The sequence below is a fragment of the Patiria miniata genome, unplaced genomic scaffold (assembly GCF_015706575.1).
Source record: "Patiria miniata isolate m_02_andy unplaced genomic scaffold, ASM1570657v1 HiC_scaffold_15, whole genome shotgun sequence".
Classification (NCBI taxonomy): domain Eukaryota; kingdom Metazoa; phylum Echinodermata; class Asteroidea; order Valvatida; family Asterinidae; genus Patiria; species Patiria miniata.
In genome coordinates this window covers 3,266,054-3,288,788 of record NW_024037053.1, presented here as the reverse complement: position 1 = coordinate 3,288,788, position 22,735 = coordinate 3,266,054, and the positions used below count along the sequence as shown (strand labels likewise).

At 41.1% G+C, this 22,735-nt stretch overlaps 1 protein-coding gene across 2 annotated transcripts in view; it reads left to right on the top strand.

Moving 5' to 3' along the window:
• LOC119722442 (mutS protein homolog 5-like) overlaps nt 1–22,735 on the top strand; it is a 70,860-nt gene that overhangs the window by 9,764 nt on the left and 38,361 nt on the right. For both annotated transcript variants that reach the window (XM_038192563.1, XM_038192564.1), the window contains exons 2-3: nt 15,924–16,047; nt 22,209–22,301. In XM_038192563.1, the coding sequence (XP_038048491.1) occupies nt 15,924–16,047; nt 22,209–22,301 (217 nt within the window). The remainder of the gene's footprint in view (nt 1–15,923; nt 16,048–22,208; nt 22,302–22,735) is intronic.

Sequence of the window (22,735 nt, the reverse complement as noted above, 5' to 3'; positions counted from 1 at the left end):
CGGCCGCCACTGGGGCCAGGATTGTTGTCATCGGTCGGCCCGGCCGCACGGCCCATCCCTGTTACCTATTGTTGTTCAGCCAACCGCTTCAGCACACGCCCTGCGCTCTTTTGTACCGGGGAGCCGCTGTGATTTATTCCACTGATGACAGATGGAACATATCTTTACACACTTGTGACGCTGCAGTGCTGAAAGTCTTTAAGAACTGTCAAGTACAAAGTCGGAGTTGACTGAAGAATGCTTATAAGTGCCAAGTGTGACAATGTTGCACAGGTGTTATATATTTTTTACTAGAAGCCAGTAATTTGGCTCATGGGTAATCTTGGCTGTTAATCGGTTCTTATTCTTGATGTGTGATTTTTACCGTTTCTATTGTTTCTTACCCTCTCATTTGCATAAATTATCATAAATTATCATCATTGTCTTAAGCTCCTGGGAATAGCCAGTAATGTGGATCCATGGGTAATCTTGGCTGTTTATCAATTCTGATTTGTCATTTCTGATGTGTCACAGGACCCATGTCTTAATTGTCTTTTGTTTCTTACCGTCTCATTTGCATAAATTATCATAAATTATCATCATTGTCTTAAGCTCCTGGGAATAGCCAGTTATGTGGATTCATGGGTAATCTTGGTTGTTTATCAGTTCTGATTTGTCATTTCTGATGTATCTCAGGAACCATGCCTTCATTGTCTTTTGTTTCTTGCCCTCTCATTTGCATAAATTATCATAACTTATTCATATTGCCTTTAGCTCCTCTCTGTGAGTTACACACTTCAATCATATCCATGCATATTTTGCCTTGCAATTGCAAACCCATTGGTATTAATTTATTGTCAATAAACGACAAAGGAAAAATTACTAAGTTCACTTTTGAGGAATATTTCGGATAAACCTGTGACGTCTTGGATTAAAATCCACATTCCAGCTTTAATAAAGCGCGATAAAGATCCAAATGTGGTAGTGAATTTAAGTCCGCCCTATTACAGGAAACTGGGCCTAGCCTGTGAAAACAATACTCTGTGAACTTTAAGTGACCGAAGTTCACAATACCGGTAGCTGTGGGAATGCAGGGAAGTGCACGGCCCAAGCGAAAATAGTTAAAGGTGCGCCAATGTTAAGTGAAAAAACCTTCAACAAATTGATGAAATAGGAGAACTGGCAACATAGAGCTGGTTAGCTCAGTTGGTAGAGCACCGGAACGGCAATCCAGAGGTCCAGGTTCAATCCCACTGTAGTCATTCCTTTGTTAAACTTTAAAACAAAAACTGGTTGTAGTAAGAGTAGTTAAAGGTGCACCAATGTTAAGGGGGAAAACCTTGAACAAATTGATAAAATAGGAGAACTGGCAATATAAAGCTGGTTAGCTCTAGTCGGAAGAGCACCGGAACGGCAATCCGGAGGTTGCAGGTTCAAACCCGCTGTAGTCACTTCCTTCGCTCAACTTTAAAACAAAAACTGGTTGTAGTAAGAGTCGTTAAAGGTGCACCGATGTTAAGGGGAGAAACCTTGAACAAATAAATAAAATAGGGGAACTGCCAACATAGAGCTGGATAGCACTGTTGGTAGAGCACCGGAACGGCAATCCGGAGGTCGCAGGTTCAAACCCACTGTAGTCACTTCCTTGCTCAACTTTGAAGCAAAAACTGGTTTGAAAACCAATTGTTGAGGACTCATTCATGTTTTTTCTTCTTCTGCTGTCGGTCGGTTGTGGAGACAAGACCTTTTTTTTGCCGCGAGGGCAGGAATCCTTCCACTGGCTCATCGTTTCCCCAAGTGCGCGGCGGGAAGACCCAGAGGATGCACGCATGACGGAGAACGCGGCTTGGGCTACCTCCAGAGCTTGTCTGAGCTTAGCCTCGATGACAGCAATTCTTTTCTCGCCGCGGTCTTGATGACGGGGCTTGCCAACTCCTTCCAAGGATGGCCGGCCGGCCCCCTTACAACCTGTTGGACTTGAAGTAATGACTGATTTCTTTCTTCTACCTTGTTTTTTTTTTTTTTAATTCAGACTCGTTTCGTTTAGACTTAAAGGGAAAACACAACATTTGTAAACATCGAAAAATTAAACTATCAAGTTTTTACAAAATACCTCACTAGGATGTTGGTAAATGACAGTCTAAAGCATCCTGTAAAATTATGGCACCTGGTGTGAAGTCATTTTCAATAGAAATGGTACTGTTGTATACATTTCCAACGGTGCTCAGCCGACCACCGTTGGAAAAACCTAACTATTTATCAAATACTGGGCCAAATTTACCTTCTTTTTTTTTCAGTCCAAATTATGTTTGCTATTGGGTCCATGTTCATGAACGGGTGCAGGCCAGCTACACTGGTTCACGTACCTTACAATTTTCTGGCATTTTTTTATCCATTTCATCTTTGGTGGAGTCAGGGAACCAGACTACTTGAACATTTGTGTTTTTCTTGGTTTTTCCAGCATTTTCGAACACAAAATTTCAAACATGTCAGTGTAACAATATTGAACTATTATACTAACCCCTACAGCAAAAGCCAATGATGTACATTCCCTTTAAGTAGACGGTTTAGTACTGAAACAATTGTATATGATATTCATCTTTCGCTTACACACCCATACATTGAAAGTGACATGGAATTCTACACAGTGAAATTAAAACAATACACACTCCAGATTTACAGATCGGGTACCCGTACCCAATTTTATAAATTACTAGGTAACTTCTCCGACATTGAAAAAGAAAAGGTTTTGAATGTCATTTGTGGGGAATTTTTTTAAGTGAAAACCCGGCTACATGGAAAAACTAAACAGTTGTCATGTTTATGACGCTCGCGAAAGTTGCAGTTTTCACCATAAAGCTATGAAGCTCACTGTACACACATGAATTGCTGTATCGACCCACCGATGTGATAGTATTATCGCAGACATTTATGAACAATCTGAACAGAACTTCCGAGATTTGTTTTTTGAGGTTGGGTTTCTTTAACGGGTACCGGGTAGCCGTGTTTTTTTTTCAATCGGTTACCCGTTTCATGTACTACCCATAATTGCACACCCTAATTACTTACCCAACTTATGTCCAACAATTAAATGTTAAACATAATTCCTAATACAATAGGTTGTCACAGCTGGTCAGTGCGCATGCACATGAAATGAACTTTGTTTGAAAATATTGACTTATTACACTACAAAGTTGCATACCGCGTGCTCTTTACAAACATTAATTATTTTCTCGAATTTTCAATTTGAATGTTTTGGGTTAAGAAAAAAACTACCTTATTCCAATTTTGGGCCTTTGCAACCCTCTGAAAAAGGGCTTCAATTTTGTGCATTTTTGAACCCACCTTGCGAAAAAGAGCCGAATTTTTGTCTAGCAGCTAACAATTCAAATTTTCGTGAAGAAATAATTCAATAACTAAATGTCCGCAGATATTTCATTCAATGTCTCAATCAAAGGTGAATAACTTTTATATTGCTACGAAAATAGCAATTGAACAAAAATATTTTTTCGAGGTGAAGCTCGGAAATAGAGCGGGAAACGCATCTTTACTTCATGGATGCCTTGCCCAAGAATGTCTTCCCTTTACATCCTTGTCTTCAGTCATCCCCCAAAAAACAACATAACAGTTCCACATTTGCATTCAATTGTTTTTCATGTTTCAACTTGTTTGGAGCAACAGATTTTAAAACAATTTTTTTTGGGGGGGGGGAGGAATCCAGTTCCCACAACCAGACAAATTTCCTGTTGCCAACACGTGCGCAGGAACCACTTGCCACTGGCCAGACAATGTCCAATTAATTAAAACCGCTCTATTGTTATCCCGAATTGGTCTGTTCCCTCCACGGTCTCCTTGTTTTGATCCATCGTGTGGGATTTGTTCCAGCTGGAATGTCTCCCATTCATCTCCTGTTTTCGCTCACGACAAAACAAGACTGACAGATAGGTACTCTAAATCTAATTGTCAGTGTCAATCATTGTTTTAGAATTAGAGAGTCCGTCAAACAAGTCCGGGCAGAAGTCAAATCACAAGTCCACTTGCGATTCCGATCACAAAAACAGCTGGGGATGAACAATAACAAAGGAATGCCTCTTGTCTGAATTGCTTGAGACTTGGCTTGGGACTGGAGGACTTGCGATTGACTTGTGAGGATCTCTGATGGACTCAAGCCCAATATTGGTATCAATTAAAGTTATTCCTAATGTGATGATTTGCTCCCTATATTGTGAATGTTGTAGTTGTGACCGTAGTTGTTGGAAGAAATCTGTGGCCACCTGCGGTGCAGCCGAACGAATGAATATACGAGACAAACCAGCAGCTTTTTTTTAAAACCTGATAGGGATGTAAACTTTAGGGCTGTCCAGTTTAACTTAGTATTCGATTATTCGAAACCGAATCTGACTGACTGTTCAAATATCCGAAACTTGCTGACCAAGTTTTACACTCGCCACCTGCAACTGCATGCTGCACTGGTCAAAAGTTGCACGTAAACGCAGATATTTATAGAAGTTGCACACCGGTTAAAATTTGCGTATCTTGCAGTGTGTGTGTACGTGTTGTGTATGATTTTTTTGTTGGTCTGATTATTCAAACCGGCAAACAGCTTTTCAAATCCTTGGTTGATGATCTAATATATTCGGGACGGCCCTAATGTACCCCATGGGAACATCAATCTCCTTTGAGAAAATACTTTCAAAAACGTGGAGAAATAAACTCTCTAACAAATGGTTCTTTCAGAACAAAGAAGAGTACTGATATTCTCATGATGTCATCTACAAACCTCATTCTTGCCAATGTGCCTAGTGAAATGATAAACACAGTACCCCCTCCCCCGCCCAATATCTCCCCAACCCAACCACTCGCTACCCCTCCCATTGTCTTGGACAATGGTTTCACTTCAGCGTAAAGAAATCCAACCACAAAATTACAGACAACCCCTTCATTAGTGGCATTCATAAAGACTACCTAATTAGTTTCTGCAAGTATTGTCTTTTGATTTGAGCCCCACCCTCGCTACTTCCTCAAATGTAAACCTAATCACTGTCCATTAGAATAGGACTATAATGCTTCCTTCCAGTGTTTAAACTCTTGTCTTAGTACCCCCTCAACACTGCAGAAAATAAGTTGCTCGCCCAGCACGTGATTGTTATGATTCTTAAAATTTGGGGGATGCTTGAGAATGTGATTTGCCAGGTACCGCCATCATAGGCCACTTTCTGGGTTAGTTTAAAGGTAGAGTACATCATTTGTCATTTGTGCATTTTTTGTTTGATGCAACAAAAGTTCTCAAAATCTAAAGAAGGGTGCTTAACAACTAACCTGATGAAGTTTTGCTCAGTGAATGCTGTATATTCCAAGAAAAACAACATTCTAGGATCTCGATTTCAATTCAAAAGTTGCTGAGTCAGTTTTTGAATTGTGCCTGAAATCAGCGTCCGGGACACATTCTCATTCAGCCGATTGCAACTACGCGGTGTCACGCACAGAACCGAAGAATAATAGCAATCGCGCACGCGTGTGCATTGTGTCAACGCTTGCGTGCACTCATTCACGGCTTCGCCAAATTATAAACGAACTAACGGAAATTTCCAAAAATGCGTCTTTAGACACATCTTTGGAAATGACCTTCTTTTATTGTTTTCTTCAAAATGACAGCATGCCAGAAAGAAAAATTTCACAGGGAGTTTAGTGACATTACTATCTTTGAACCAAGTATGTTTTTCAACAATAATTTTGTCAGTTTCTTTTTTGATAGCTGCAAATGATGTACTTTTGATTAAATGATTAATCAAATTCCTCAGAATTTATATTTTTGGAAGGAAATCCCGTATTTTTTTCACTAAAGAGTTAATCAGCATTAAAAAAAAAAAAAGAGGAAGAGGCTGAAAAAAATTTGTCACAATTTCAAAAATAGTGTTTAATGCAAATTTTGTCAGAGAAACTTGGGGGGGGTGGAAAAAATTGGAATGCCCAATTCATAATGTAGATCGATAGAATGAATTTCCTGAATGTTCGTACAAATTTGTAAAAAAAACAACTTGACACAGTATATGAAAACAATCCATCTGTCTTAATTACAGATGTAGGGTTGAGGTTGTCATCTTTGATTTGTTGAGAAGCTTAGAGAGAAGCTTTTGATGCCTTTCCAAAACTTTGGCTTTGTTTCAGCGTTGTCACGGATAATCCCGGCGCGGAGCCAAAAGACAAGACTGACCCTCCGGCGTATCAAAATGCAGCCGAAAGATCCGTCTTAAAATTCTAGTCTTTTTCAACTCTTTTCTGCGGCCAACCGCAACCAAAATCCTGGGGAGCTTGTTGTTTCTTTTCTCGTCCCAGCACTGGCTTGCACTTTTGGGATCGCAATTTCCTCGGCGAGTTGAGATGACTCATCAGCGCTGAGTCTGTCATTACCCAAATCAGTGTGGATTTGGAGAGAAGGGGGGGAGCGGAGGGGGGACCAGTAACTTGCCAGCGGGCCCAAACACTCTGCCGAAACGTTGGCGGACGGGTATCCTATCGTTTTGCTGACTGACAGAGTGTGACTGAGGTTGGGGTAGTGAGAGATGGATACTCTGGCTGGGGGGTCGGGGGGGGGGGGGTGTTGTTGCTCTTAGCTGAAGGTGGTCTGATTTAAGAAGGAGAGGGTGTGGGGATGGGGGTGGGGGAGAGGGTGGGGAGAGTTGCGCATGCAGGAATTCGTCTTGATTGAGGGTGCAGCTTGGCACTCATTCAGAATTGTGGAGTGCTGAATCAATGCCATTGTGTTCAACTTACCGTACATCTGCAAGATCCAGACACAAATGTAACTCTCAAATCTTGCCAATCTAATACCCATGCTACACCTCATGTTCCCTTCACATACTTTAAAGCCAGAGTCCATCATTTGCAGCTTTCCAAAAAGTAACTGGCGTAATAATAGTTGTAAAACATACTTGGGTGAAAGATAGTAAAGGGGCTAAACTCCCTGTGAAATTATTCTTTCTGGCAAGCTGTCATTTTGAAGAAATTAACTAAAGAAGGCCTTTCCAACGGTGCTTCTTAAAATTCAAATTAGTAGTTTTCTTTTTTATTAGGCGAAGCGCGCGCAAGCACACGCCCGCGCGGTTGCTATAATTCGTCGGATCAGTGCGCGACATCGCGTAGCTGCAATCGGCTCCATGAGAACATGTCTGAGACGCTGAATTCAGGCCCAATTTAAAACATGATTCAGCAACTTTTGATTTGAAATCGAGATCCTAGAATGTTGTTTTTCTCGAAATTTACAGCTAAAGCCGAGCTGAAACTTCATCAGGTTAGTTGTTCAGCACCCTTCTTTAGATCTTGAGCACTTTTGTTGCTTCAAACGAACAAAATGCACAAATTACAAATGATGGACTATACCTTTAAGTTACCGGAACCATTTCTGAAATTTATCAACCTTAACCTTCACAAATCCTTTTAAATCCATAGGGAATATTTTCCAGGATTCAGGAAGGTAGACCCTAGCCATATGTTCAGTTTAAAACATGCATTTTTTTTTTATGGTACATGTAGTTGAAGTAAAAAAAATAATGTGCCATTGATTTCCTGCAAAGTGCAGAATTATAGAGGATTTCAGAAAGGTTTCTGTCCTGGCAAATATGCCAGAGAGTGTAGGGGTTTAAATGTCGCAAAAGGGAGTGAGGACCAACCCCTCCCCCCCCCCCCCCCAAAAAAGGGGGCAGCTGTGTATATCCTTGTATCCATGCATTGTAACCATAACAGTTCTGCCCAGTGCACAACAGATTCCTCATTGTCAATCGTGTGTGAAAATTGGGGGAAATTTTTTTTTTACATTGGCTCTTAACTGCTCAACAGCATTAGTAGAAATTTATAAAATATAATAAAAAGTAAATAAATTGTAAAGCTTTTAGAGCTTTCCATCGTATCAACAATCTCAAAGCACTTTGCAATTATTACCCCGTTCATCAGGCCACAAGACCACGCGGCAGCCGATATCAGCACACATTCGGTCCTCTACCCTCACAGGTACCCATTCATACTCCTGGGTGGAGAGAGGCAATTGTAGTTAAGTGTCTTGCCCAAGGGCACAAACACCATGTTCCTGGCGGGGTTCGAACCATGCACCATCGTACATGAGTCAAACACCGTAACCACAGGACCATGGCATTTTAAGCTTCATGGCATTCAGAACCTTGGCAGTTTTCACAGCAACAGTTGACTAAATTTCTGTTTAACCAGTGCACCTGCACTCTGAAAGAAGCAAAGAAAACATTGTACATATGTATTGCATCACAGACAACCTTTAACAGTCAGAGACCCCAATGTCACCTCGGATGTACTTTGAACACAAGTCATTAACCTACATCGACCAACCAAAGGGGAGGGGTGGGGTGGGGTCATACACACACCACAATCTACCTGCACTCAAACAAGGAGAAAGACAACTTATAACTGATGAACCCATTCTATAAATTGTCGGGGATTACTCAATATAACTCAGTCCGGCTTGTCTCCGGTACGCGGCGGCCCCAGACGAAGGAAGGGATCGCCAGCAAGGAACAGAGAATTATAGGTAAACGAAGCATGAAACGTGCCTGCGAGGCGTTGTAGCAACCAAGCATATCGGGGAGAGAGGGGGGAGGGGGGTTCATCACCGGGCCTCCAGGACATGGTGACTATCTTGTTAAAAAAAAAAATAGGCTGCCAGCCCAATTGGAATCATATGGTGTTCGGAAAGTCGGAACTTAAAGTTGACTGGAGAGTGATTAAGGACTGATAAAAGTTAGCGTAGCGTTAAGAAGCCAGCGCGCAGCTCATTTCTTCACATGATTACTTTAATGAATCATCTTTTGGAACTTGTTTCGACCAGGATCGTTCTAGAAAGATCAATCCTTGTCAACATTTGTGACCGGCTCCACGAAAAAAAAGGGTATTAAGTCGCGCTGTGCATTATCGTGTAATGGCCCGCTCAATGAGAGGGTGAACATTTTGTCTAAATGAGATTTTCATTTTTTGTCATGAGTGACATCTTAAAAACCTAAAGTTTCAGGGTTCATTCACAGAAATGTTGAAGTGGGGGAAGAAACAACAATTTTGAGTGCATACATGTAGTGCCCATATCTACAACAGAGCCAGCTATTTCAAAGCCAGTTTTCTCTGTTGTGTACAAAACAATGTAATTCGAACTCCAAGGAAGTAATTAATATGCAAATACATCATATCTCCAAAAATGGGAGGGGCTATGGAGCTCTATGATACCAGATGAAGGCTTACGTTGTTGGCTTCTTGACCATAAACTCAAATTTCACTTTTTGTGACATAATACCCTTGTTTTAGTGGAGCGGGTCACATAATATCCTGTCAAATCCTCTTGATAGGTTCGCCCTCTTCACTTTCAAAAACTTGGTTTGAGAAACAAAAAATGTTTTCAAGATGTAATCAATGTATGGTGTTGCAGGGGGTCATGTAACGGTTTGACTTCTGCCTTTCATTGTGAAACTTCACTTAAAACGCTTCCACTTTCGGGGATCTTTATAGTTTACACCAACATGCTTTGAGAAAGCAAAACTATGGACGATTCAATATTCTTGAACATGGTCACCATCAAGAATAAATATTTGTTCCTTTCATTTTCGCAATGAAGTTTGTACGAGTAAAGGTATGAAATGTGTTTAGGAATAACTGAAAGGAGTTACTACGGAAAACAAACATGTTGTCATCGTGTGATGAATGAATGAAAAGTTGGCACAGCAGTATTTTATTTTGGGGGGGAAACATTGACCAAACAATGACTTGCACATTTAGATTGCAACTAAGTTAGGAGACATTACACTAGAAGCAGAATTTTGCTAATTTCTGTTTAGCCGGTAATATTTTAATGCAGTCCTCGTACACGTTAATGCACCTTTGTGTCCCATTTAACCTCATTTTCATGTTGCCATTTTAAAAAATGTATAAGGGCATTTTGGTGCCTTTTTAGTTTTGATGCTAATGCAAATTTGCATATTCATGAGCAAAAGTGTGATGTCACATCATGCAGAAACCTCAATGATACAGCTATTTCAGCACAAAAAGTTGCCAGACTTTTTTTATACTTTGCTGTCTTAAATTTTGTTTTCGTTGGTATTTTGTCGTTGTTTAAGTACACGACAGTAGGCCAGTGAGCAAAGTTGTCTCACAAATGTTTTCAGTGAGCAAATTTGGGATCACAATTTGAACAGAAAACCCTAAACTGAAAAGTGTCTTCCTGAAATGACATCACAGCAACAGCGTTCAAACTGTCAGGAAAAGCATGGCCGTTTTTAAATGTTTAAAGAAGTGCACTTTTCAATAAAATTAACCAAAAAAGGATGTCAAATAGTTTCATACATTTAAGAGGAGCAGAAAGTTGCACGAAATATGGGCCCATGTAAAACTCATGTCATGGCCCTTTAAAGCTTGTGCCGATGTTCCATTGTTTTGCCACCGTTCTAAGCAAATTCAGCCCCTGAAAATAAGCGTGCTCGGTGCTGCGCTTACCACCTGCAGTCTCCGCAAAATGACCGATGGTTCCGGAGGGGGGGGGGGCAGAAGAAAAAGTCACGTGGCATGAAAATGTGCCCAGGTCTTAAAGTTTCTCCCGTGGAATATGTGCGGCTCAAGTTGTAGGTGGCTGGGCAGGAAGTTTCAGATTTCACTTCAGGAACTTCAATCACAAGTGCACCTGGGCGACACCGGCTCAAAAAAAAATTGCCTCGTCCTGAAGAGAAAGAAAAAAAAAATTGTGGCTATAAACCAATTTGCCTAATCACTTCTGTGACCCCAGAGGTGCCGTACAAATATGGAAACTGGAGAAGGGGCTCGAAACAAAACAGTTACAGAGATGGTTTGTGCGATTGGGGCATTTTCTGGATTGGTCTAACGCAGAACATGTGGCGCGACGTGATGTCATGTTGGGGAGTTTTATTCAAGGAAGAGTTTTGTGGTTATGAAAGTTGAATCGTAAAAATGTATATTGAGTGCCGGATAAATCATTTTTAAAACAAGGGGAATTTAAGAGATTATAGAATGAGATTCATTATGGCCAGCCAGCTGATTCCGGTAAGCTTGGTGGTCGAGTAGTAAGGACATATGTTGCGGGTTTGAGTCATATGTCAGAGCAAACTTGTGTTTTTATTCTCTCACAGCCCTTTGAGAGAAGTGGGAATATAATGCTGATAGGTTTAGTTCTAAAAAGCTTAAGAGTGTATGATTTATATTTAAATATCTGACATTATTTTTATCAGTTGTTCAGTTCAACAATAATGATAAAGTGTGAAGATTATAAATTGAGCGCTATACGCCAAATGTGGGTCTCAGAGCACTTCACAATTATTAACCTTGTTCAGCAGGCCACGAGACAATGTTTCGGCAGCCAAGATCAGTGTGACTGATCTCTACCCTCACAGATACCCATTTATACATCTAGATATACATTTATACAAGTGTCTTGCCCAAGAACACAAGCATCCGCACAGTCTAGTCTCTACCTTCACAGGTACCCATTTACATGTATACTCCTGGGTGGAGAGAGGCAATTGTAGTAAAGTGTCTTGCCCAAGAACACAACCATCAGCACAATCTTGTCTCGACCCTCACAGGTACCTATTTATACTCCTGGGTGGAGAGAGGCAACTGCAGTAAAGTGTCTTGCCCAAGAACACAACCATCAGCACAATCTTGTCTCGACCCTCACAGGTACCTATTTATACTCCTGGGTGGAGAGAGGCAATTGTAGTAAAGTGTCTTGCCCAAGAACACAAGCACCATGTTCCATGTCGGGGTTTCAACCCACTACCATGGCACATCGGTTGAACACTGTAACCATTGGACCCATGCCAAATATTATTGGGGGGGGGGGGGGAGGGTGATACCTCCCATTTATTCCACTTGTTTATCCACTGAGCTAGTCATTCTAGTCAGAAAACACTAACCCCATGACCTCATTATCTCAACACTGACCTCTACTAGCTTGACCGATAAGGGAGGGTACTTGGCCTTAGGGTACATTGTCTCAACTGATGCAGTCTAGCCATCTTACAGACGATCGCACCCCCACCCCCCTCCCCCAAGGTGCTCTCACAGCGAGCTGTGTGAGCCGAGCTGTGTGACCCTCCGCACTTGTTTATCATTGGACAATTAATTAGTCGGAGGGAAATAACTATTGTTTAAGGACTGAGCTGTCAGGCTTATTTAACGCAGACGAGGAGAGTTGGCCACCAGGGAATATGAAGTGAGGCTAGGAGCTGTGTACCCAAGTTAAGATAACTTGCTCTGTATACATCTTGTATAATTCAATTTTGGCATCCGGGAGATAGTGGCTTTTGCCTTTCATCGATGTCATTACATCAGCACTTTATACTTATTATTGTAGTGGGGAGTGTGGCCAAGTGGTTAGGGTTCGTAACTCACAATCAGAGGGTCAGGGGTTCGAATCTTGTTGATGGCCGTGTGTTGTGTCCTTGGGCAAGCCACTTAACCTCCACCTGCCTTTCTCCACCCAGGAGTATAAATGGGTACCGGCATTTAGTGGGGACCAACCTGTGATGGACTGGCATCCCATCCAGGGGGAGTAGAAATACCCCCAGTTGTTTCATGCCAAGGAAACCGCATACAACGGCCTGATGGGCCATGTTGGCTTGGGACGGACTTGCTTTTATTTTCGCATTGCTGTCAGACACCCTGTGAGCTCGCTTGGGCTGGACTTGAACCCTTCACCTACTGCTTACTAGTGCAGATGTCTCAACTGATCAGCTGACCCTAGCAAGCTCGGCAGTGGAGTTGTTAACACATCTGCACTAGTAACCAGGAGATGACCGGTTCGAGTCCCAAACAAGCTTGTGATTTTTTTTTCCTGGCCAGCTCTTGAACAACACTGAGTATGCAGGGCTCCATAAATTTGTAAAAAAAATCAAAAATTTAAGCTCATTTTTTTTTAAGGTTCAATTTGTGTTTCTTCCAGTAGAATTCACTTATCCTAACAAATTTTCAATATGTATCATGTCTTGTTCTACTCCCCCCCCCCCCCTCCCAATTTTTGGGCTTTCAGCAACCCTCTGAAAAAGGTTTTTATTTTGCGCACAAATGTCAGGCTGTAAATAAGTTGAAAGTTGTGAAGAAATAATTAACTAAATGTCGGTGGATTTTTTCATTCCATATTTCGTTCCAAATAAAAGTGAAAAACTTGTATAATGCTAGGGAAAAAAACAATTGAAAAAACAAATTTTATTTTTCGGGGAGTGCATCTTTAACCACTGGAGGCCTTAATTTGTCTTTAGTAGCCGATTTTTGCATAGTCCTTTAAACAAAGTAAAATCGCTGGCCAGCTGTGAAGAAGTGTACCAACGTAGAAAGTTAAAAAGCTGTCCAAATTGCTTTCAGAAAAAAGGTCTCTTGCCGTGTTTTACAAAACACATCGTTTGAGTTCCTTCCTGTTCTAGTAACCCATGGACTGACTAACACTACTCCTTAACATCCAGACCTGGGGATTTTTTTTGTAGCATGTTGTTTATGCCAACATTTTTTTCACACCCGGTTGTTGTTTAGAAACATTTTCCTGGTTTTGTTTTGACTAATTTCTGTCATGAAGCTTACAAACATGCTTGTGTACGTGTGTTTTTTTCTTTTCAACTCCTGTTTTCATGAAATAAATAGAATCAGAAACAGTTTCTGTGTTTCTGTTTTCGTTCTAATTATATGTATTTCCTGCTTTACAAATATATGTTTTTACTTTACACCGAATTTGGTTCACCGTACAAAAGAAAATGTGTATCAATGAAATTTAATATTTGCTTCCATTGAAGGAAATTGCTACTTGCATAAAAATTTGTATTGAAATTAAATTGATCATGAAACGGGGAAATATGTAACGGGGAAATAGGTAAAAGAGAAATCATTTCATTGAATTGGAAAAGTTGGAGAAAAACTTCCTCATGCATTGAAACTTTAAATTGAAATAAAATTGAACCGTAAACTGAAACCATGAAATAATGCATTTCAATAACTTGGATTGAGCAGGGCCTTAAAGGAAAGATACAACATTTGCAAGCATCAAAAACGAAATGATCAAATTATCACAAAATATCTTACTGGATTGTTAGGGAATGACATTCTAAAGCACCTTGTAAAATCATGGCTCCTGGTGTGCTGACATTTTCAAGAAAACTGGTATTTTTCCAATGCTGGTCAGCCGACCAGCATTGGAGAAAACTGGCTTTTTTCAAAAACTGCTCTTAATTTTTCAGAATTAGTTTTTCTGCATTTTCTTTGCAATCGATCACACACCTGTGAAGGGGTACAAGCCTGCCTGACCGATTCTCTGACCTTACAATTCCCTAAAGTCGACAAACTGCTCCATTTAATCTTAAGTGGGGTCAAGGAACCAGACTAGAAGATCTTGATGTTTTTCTTGGTTTTTCCAGCATCTTCAAGCCCAAAACGTGCAACAAGTCATTTTAGCAATATTTGCTATTTCATTCTAATCCTCCAAATCCACTTACTACTAAAAATTGCAACAAGAGCAAATGTTGTACATTCCCTTTAATAAATACCATTGTTGGGCCCAATTTCATGGCTCTGTTTACCATTAGCGAAACAGTTCCCGCTTACTGATTGCTGAAAATTTTGTGCTTACGGTTAACGTATTTTGCAGGTTAGCTAGGAGTTTTGGCTTATGGGCATGTACCAGTATCCTGTAACTAAGGATTCTGTGCTTGCAGGGTTAGCGTGAAATTTTTTCAGCTAGTGTTTTTAGCACAGAATGATGACGTAAGCATTGAATTCTGTGGTTAGTAGAGCTATGATATTGATCCTTGTTATAATTAACACGGATCCTACACACAAGGATTAACCATAACGTCTCGTACAGGTGGCAATTACCATGAAAACTTGTCAACAAAGACCCAGACAGCTTAACCACTTCACACTGCGCGCGGTGGCTTTCAAATTTGCAGGGCTCTGCGCTCGATCTGTCAGGCCATCTACATGTCATTATATTTTTGAATATTCATGATCCTACGTTTTCTGGCTTTATTATTGAATTCTGATAAGTGGTAACTACATAACCATGTTAACGCCAAGCACAATATCTCTGGCTTTAAAATGAAATACGAAATGATGCATTTGTTTTATCGGTTCGGGATCACATCTCTCTAAAACCTTATGATGAAAGCCTAATTAAAAACAGGGGTGTGAAATCTCAGCTTTAAAGCTGATTTCAGCTTTGTTGGTTTTGGACTTCAGGTTTTTTTTCAGCATTTTCCCTGACTTGCTCTGTACAAAAGTATAGGTGAATTCCTAAGTTCAGCTTTTTTTTACACCTTTTTCAGCTGTTTTCAGCTATTTTTATCAGCGGTCACTCACACCCCTGTAGAAAACGAGATTTGGATAAACAGTGTTCTCGCAAAAGGTGTCACATTTGACATTTGGTAAATACATGTACTTCATCCATCTATGACGACAAAAACTACACAATGCCATCTGTTATATCCTGAAGTATTTATTTTATTAATACTTCAAGCATACTTAAGGAGTGGTTTTGCTTAAAGTTTAATGAATTTCCGTTTAAATGTCATGCGAAAAGCCGACAAAATGGCACACCTGGAATATTTGCGATTAACATGCCAACAGGTATTAAGGCCCATAATCACGCGTCCAACCAATTAAGGGACGGTAAATCCGTTCCATGCATTTTGTACTGGAGCTCAGAACAGTCGTTCGTCCTTGTATGTAGGATTCGTGTTATTACACACCTGTAAAAGTATGACTTATGGAATCGAGTTTTTCAATATTTGTCATGTGTGATATTTTTAACATTTCCTGAAACGGGAGACATATAAAACCCGTATGTTCCCTCCTCAGAACCTATTTTATGGATTTCCTGTTGCGGCCGTTCTTGCACAGTTCTGACCACCAGGTTACCTTTTTGTCTTTTTGTCTGGTTGCAGACTCACCTTAGTGTGGTATGGCATGGCGGTCAGCTGGGAGCGGCCTACTACGACGGAGAGACAGCCGAGATACATATGATGAGGGACAGTGCAGAGCCCGACACGTTTACTCTTCTAAAACAAGGTACTCATAAAGTCTATAAATGGGCAAAAAACTTTTAAAAATCTAAATTCCACAAATGAAACATATACAGGGTGGTCAAAAAAAAAAAAGGAACGGCATTATACATGTACTTCCACTACCGTGAGACTCAATCCATCTGTACCAATTGATGGAGAATCCTTTTAGAAGAATTATGATACCAAAATCTCTCGATTCGGTCCTGTAGTTTTTGCTGCAGAGCCTATTTTGTGAAGCACACTTCTTTCATGTGGGTATTATTACGTAACAATCCCACTATCAATTACAATGCAAGGCAAATTCCCGGGCACGGTTTAGTAATTCATCGGGACAAAAATGACCCCGACCTTGCTTCACAAAATAGGCTCTAGAACAGAAACTACCGGACCGAATCGGGCGATCTTGGTTTCGTTTTTCTTCTAGAAAGATTCTCCATGCATTTGTAAACGTGGTTTGAGTCTCATGGTAGTGGAAGTATGCCATTCCGGGTTTTTTTGGTGTTTTTTTTTACCACCCTGTATATCATTTTGAAGCTTATTACCTGTTTTTTGTTGAAATGTAGTTTATTTCTGTCAATGTTCAACAGTTCAGCTGTTACTTTTAACTGTATAATTAATAAGTACACAGCAAAATCAATTTGCACGGCCTAGGTTCCAATCCCGCCCAGACCAACCCATTATGAGAGATAGCACAGAGCCACTCACAAACAAGATACTGTTGTATTCTAGAGCTCCGGAACAGCAATCTGGAGGTCGCAGGCTCAAACCCCACTCCAGTCAATCAATTTCTTTGTTCAACTTTTTAACAGTTTTGTATAATGTACCTAGCCAGTTCTCCTTTGTTTATTTCAAAAAAGTTCGGACTTGAAATCGGAGAACAGTTTGTCAGACAGTCAGTTTATTAATTTAGTTTCACATTCACATGATGTCACATGTTCGCACTCTAATAATACAAATCCATTACGCCTTGACGGCAATTTTTCATATCCGCAGAAGGCTGTTGGAGTAGCCCCTTTTTTCTCTCTGTTAGCTTGCCCAGTGTGTGGTTCACAGCGTATTCAATTTGTGTTTCCTCCGCTTAAGCCTACTTAAGATGCCTTGTACGAATCGTTTACGCGGCGGTCCTAATCACGAAGATGGTATTACCTTATTGAACAACAGGTGTCGATCAGAGCTTAGTGGAACGGTTGACTCACTACGCTAGGCCTCAATCAAAGCCGCCCCCCCCCCCTTTTCTTTTTGGCAACAAGCCACATTTCATGACAAGTGTATTTGTGCGCTCCGCATTTGTTCATCCGAAGGGACACTCCCGTGCGACGTTTTGGTAGAGTGCTTTGCATCTAATTGTAATTAACAAGTTATTTGTGTTGAGATTAGCTGCCGAAAATCTCCCAGTGCTTGTAATTTGGTGCTAATTGAGCAAGACAATGATGATCCTTATGACCGAAGAGATTTATTTTGTGGGTAATAGAAATTGACAATAGTCGTCATTCATTAGCTATTAAAAGATTGCAGTCTCAACAGTATGTTTAACACTTACTACAAGCTAGCCCCCCCCCCCACCTCCCCCAAGCAACAACCGTTACAGAAACAAAATGAAAGTGAATAAAACTGCTGTAAATTGCTTACTGACTGGCTTGACCTGAAGTGTAAACAATTAGTGGGCCTATGGGCTCTGTGCGCCAACAAAAGAGGGCGCCCTTTTACCAAGCAATGACGTCCCATGGGCGGGACACATTTCGCTGGTTGACGCACGCACGCCATTCCTTGTGTGTGGTACACCAGGGGATTTGTAGTATGTACACGCAGTGGCCGCGCTTCGCGGCAAAATATTGCAGTCAGGCAAGATGGCGTCGATCAGTCATCCCCAACTGCACTTTCTTTGCCGGTGAGGGGGTACTTGTGAACGGAGCGGATAGGTTCGGTCCTTTGTCAAAGGCAAAATAACAGTGGTACAGTAAACACTCAAGTAGGAAGCAGGAGGTCGTGGGTTCGAGTCCCACCCGAGTGATTTTTTTCCAACTTTCACTCGGTAGGTAACACACTGAGTATACAGTGTTTAATACGTCGTTGACGGGCAAAACCTAATATTGAAACAAGTAGGAGACACACAAGCTGTGTACTTTTTGACAAACCCTTAGTTCTTCACTGGTGGGAATCGAACCCACGCCACAGGGATACAGCGTGATAATGTTTTAGGGATGATGGTCAAGACTAATGTTGTCCAGCTGTAGTGGTGAGCCTGGGTAGGACTCGAACCTGAATCACAGATGTTCATATTTTTTAGAAATATGAAGGTATGTTCAGGGGGAAGGTGTTGTTCAGCTGGAATGATGGGCCTGGGTAGGGCTCAAACCCGATACAAAGATGTTCAAAGTTTTTAGAACTGCGAAGGGATGTTTGGAGGGAATCGGCGAGTTTGTTCCAAACAGGTGTTGTCCTGCCGGAGTTGTGGTGCCGAACCCCTAAGTCAAGGGCCAGCTCTTTAAACGCTCTTCCTGTGTCGTCCTCTATTTCTGGCCCCTTAGAATGGCCAGCTTCCTTCTGCTAAATACACGGGGGAAGATTTCATTAGTTTCCACCTGTTGGCTTTGTTTGCGAGAAGGAAAACAGGTGGTCTTTAAGACTTACGGCAAGGACGGTTGGGCGTGTGCCACACCTCGTTTTGCCTCACGTTTTTGGTACAATTTTCTGGGATTTTCATTTTGTTTTGTTTGTGAGTTTCTCCTTTCCCAACTTCCAAATCCCCTGCAAGTCAGAGTATCACCCGTTATCCACAGAGCCCAGTCTCCTGTCTAATGTCTGATATAGATCTAAGCATGAGTGACGGCATTTCATTCCGAAATCAGGACTAAGATTGTGATTGGTCAATTTCGATGCTGCGTTTTTGTAATACAACAACCTGTACAAAAATGCTTTTCATAGTGGGCGTGATGTTTACGCACCCGGGAGCTTGAATTACGCGCGTATAGAACGCGCCTGCTGATTGGTCAGTTTCTAGAGTTCATACGCAGTCTAGTTGCATAATTAATCGCCGAATCTGTTTACGTATTATAAACCATGGTCGGCTTCGCCAGGGCCAGGGACTATTACATGGACTTCTCTTTCCCCCCCCCCCCAAAAATATATATAAATAAATAAAATTAAAAAAAAAAAAAAATTGGTTTGTTAACTTTGTATCTTAAACTTTATTTTCAACTTTTTTTCTATTGATGGAAAAAAAAAATTTAAAAGGATGATATTTCTAATATTTTAGGTCAAGTATTTTCTCACTATTCTGTCTCACATTTCTGTGTACATCTTCCCCAACCACCCCCCCCCCCCTAAAAAGTACAATTCCAAAGAGCTGTTGTCGTTGAGGGTTGATTTTTAGATGTTAAGTGGGCATAACACCTGCTAGTATCATATTACTGCTACCATCTATTATGTCATTTACCGTAAGTCCTTTGCTCAGTCATAAGTATAAACTTGAAAACAATTCCAGTAGCCAGTTGTGTCAGGTGGAAGTCATTTGTTTAAAAATGCTCATTCATCATTTTGGACCACCAAATTGATTGCCATTGGAAATGTGCTTCTGAATTGACTCGCTACATCCTGATTGCTTCACAGCGCCAGTGATCTGGGGGGAAAGCAACAAGGAACTCATCCATTTTCCCCTGGTCCACTATCCGCGCACTCGTGCCTAATAGGGAAGAGCACCATTAAATGGGATGATTTTTCAATTGGGTTACTATTTTGGGCAATCCAGGAAGTATCGATCGTGTTTCAGGACGGCATGAACGTGAAGACATCTCGACCAGAAAAAAAAAGTGCAGTGCGTAAACCTGGCGTCAAGTAGTTTTCAATTTACCATGTGCGTGTTATTTGCACGCTGCGGCTGCCCTTGCCGCTAATTGCATAAGACAACACCTCGTTCTTGGCTTGCAAGGAGGAACTAATGCATTTCCCACTTTGGAAGGAACACTCATTTACTTGTTGGAAGTCGGTTGTAACCTGTATTGGACCGGCCTGCTGTAATTTCAATCCTTCCTCTAGTGAGTGGCGCCTGATGAAGGAAACTTCGTTTGTCTGTGCCCTGTATTTGAGCACCACTGTGTCAGCTTGTAGTCACTAGTCCTGGGTAGTGTTTCCAATTTCAATTTCAACTTGCAAAACAAGGACTCAGATTTTTCAATTGGGTTTTGTCGTTCGCCGGATGTACATGTATTTACATGTATACACACTGTTTACTCAAGTGTTCAAGGTTTGCAGGGAAAAAATTCACTAGCTTACTTGGGTGGGACTCGAACCAACGACGTATACTGCTAGACGTCTTACCACTTGACCACCAAGCATGCCGGGGGTCGGCTGGCCGGTTTGATTCTGATGTAGCAGCGGGTACTGCAGCCAATTAAACTACTTGTAAGATGGAATTTCAATCACCCCAACGCAAATTCCATCGTACAAGTAGTTTGGTTGCGGGAGGTCGTGGGTTCGAGTCCTACCCAAGTAAGCTTGAGAATTTTTTTTCTCACAGGCCTTCGGCAGGGTTTAACCTTAACTTTTTTTTCACTAGCCAGCCGGGCTACTGAAACAAACTCTTAACTAGCCTGCAGGCATTTTCACTAGCCGCATATTTTTCTTTTATAGAGTGTCATATAAACAAGAATGTGCATACATGTAAAACGTGTATCCTGAGGCAATCTTGTCAGTGTTTTTAATAAACAGATCTAATAATTTAACCCTAAACATTTAATAATATTAGACACAGATTGAACTTAATGATTTATTTCTTACTGTCCTTTCATCTTTGCCATAGCCCAATAATTTTTGACTCGCCAGCTGAGCTAGTTAAGGTATAGTTTGACTAGCCCGCCGCTGTTTTGACTAGCAATTGGCTAGCGGGCTACCGCTAAAATCGAACCCTGCCTTCGGACAACACTAAACAGTGTTAATAAAACACATCAGCAAAGAGCAAAACCCAATATAAAATTCAAATCTCCCTGTCGCAAAGTCTATCTTAAAAAAACTCGGATGTATTGTGACCACGTAAATTCCCAAACTATAACACAAGAATCTTTTCAAATGGCCAAAGCCTGCCAGTAGAGCCTCTGTTTGAACTCAACCCAGCCCTTGGTGTCCCCACTTTAAAACATTCCATGTGTGGACAATTAGGTCTGGAAATTGCCCCCGACACTTGTAACTGCATTCATTTCCACTGGCTGGAAATGAGGTGTAATTTGTAGTTATTTCAGCGCAGCTGCTACAACTTTGGCAATAATGTCCACGGAAGGGCGTACATCCTTGGAAGAAAAAAAAACAGGAGTGAGCGTCACAAGTTTTTGTTGTTTAGTGTTGCTTATGCACACAAGCAAAAACTAAATTTGTTCTTCTGGTAGCAAACCCACGCATTCTTGTTCCGTAGTTGTGGGGACATACACTCATCTGTACGAGGTATTTGTGGGGAACAAAACTGCTGTGGGGACAGCAGAAAGTCCCCATAACTCGGTCCTAATTTGCCTAACAATAAAAAAAACCTTCCCCATAACGCGGTGCAGGCCTACCCACAAAATTTGTTTAAGTGCAAACTGTAACTCACAACCCTGAAGAAACCTTCAGAGCAGGGGCGGCAGAACGCTTTTCAAACTGGGGGTGCAACTACTTTTTTGTCTAACTCAAAAACTACTGGGCACATCTTGCTGAAATTACGACTGATCAGTACAGAAATTCCTTAGCAATACTCTTTGTTTGGCCCAAAACAGTGATAATGTATACAAAATTATGCAATTTATGACAAATGGTACCGGAAAAAAAGTTGCACTTTTGTATACGTGCAAGGTGAAAGTGAACCACAACATGCACATATATACAAAAGTGCAACTGTTTTCGGTATCATTTGTCATAAATTGCATAAATTCGTACACATTATCACTGTTGTGGGCCAAATAAAGAGTATGGCTGGATTGCTAAGGAATTTCTGTACTGATTAGTCGTTATATGAGCGAGAGATACTCAGTAGTTTTTGAGTTAGACAAAAAGTATTAAAAGGGGGGACTTTCTTTTGGGGTTGAGTGTAAATGACAACTTTGTGAAATTCCAAGACAGGTATGAGGGATTTTTTTTTTACAACTTGCTGTTTTTTCAATGACAGACCTGTAACTTTTGCTTTGCTTTTCTTTTTCGTAGTTTTCCATCAGGTCCAGCCAAAGTTTATCGTCACCAGTGCCACAGCGGACGAGAGGTTTCTCAAAGCTGTCAAAGACCTTCAAGGTGGTAAGGGCCTCACAACCTTTTCCTAGAACTTTGTCCACCCCACACCTTCACCCATTTGTATCCTTGTGGAGACATCGCTTTGTTCTCGTGTACAAAGTCGTGAGAGGGTCCAAAGCTATTTTCAAAATGCTCCTATTTTAACCCGAGTTACTTTCCTGGGTTAAATTCCTACCAAATATCCCTTACATAAAATACTTTAATTTGCGACAGATAAGTATACCGGTACCTTGTAAATTCCTTCTTTTTGAGTAGAAAAAAATCCTTGTGGAGACCTTTTTACCGTTAGAAATTGCCTTGTGGAGACCTTTACAATCTTTCGTTTCGTATTATATACCTGTACTCGGGTCGCCACAAGGCATCATTTTTTTTAAACTGCCCTACCCCCACCTCCCACCCCACCCCCATCCCACCCCACCCACCCATCCCAACGCCCACCCACC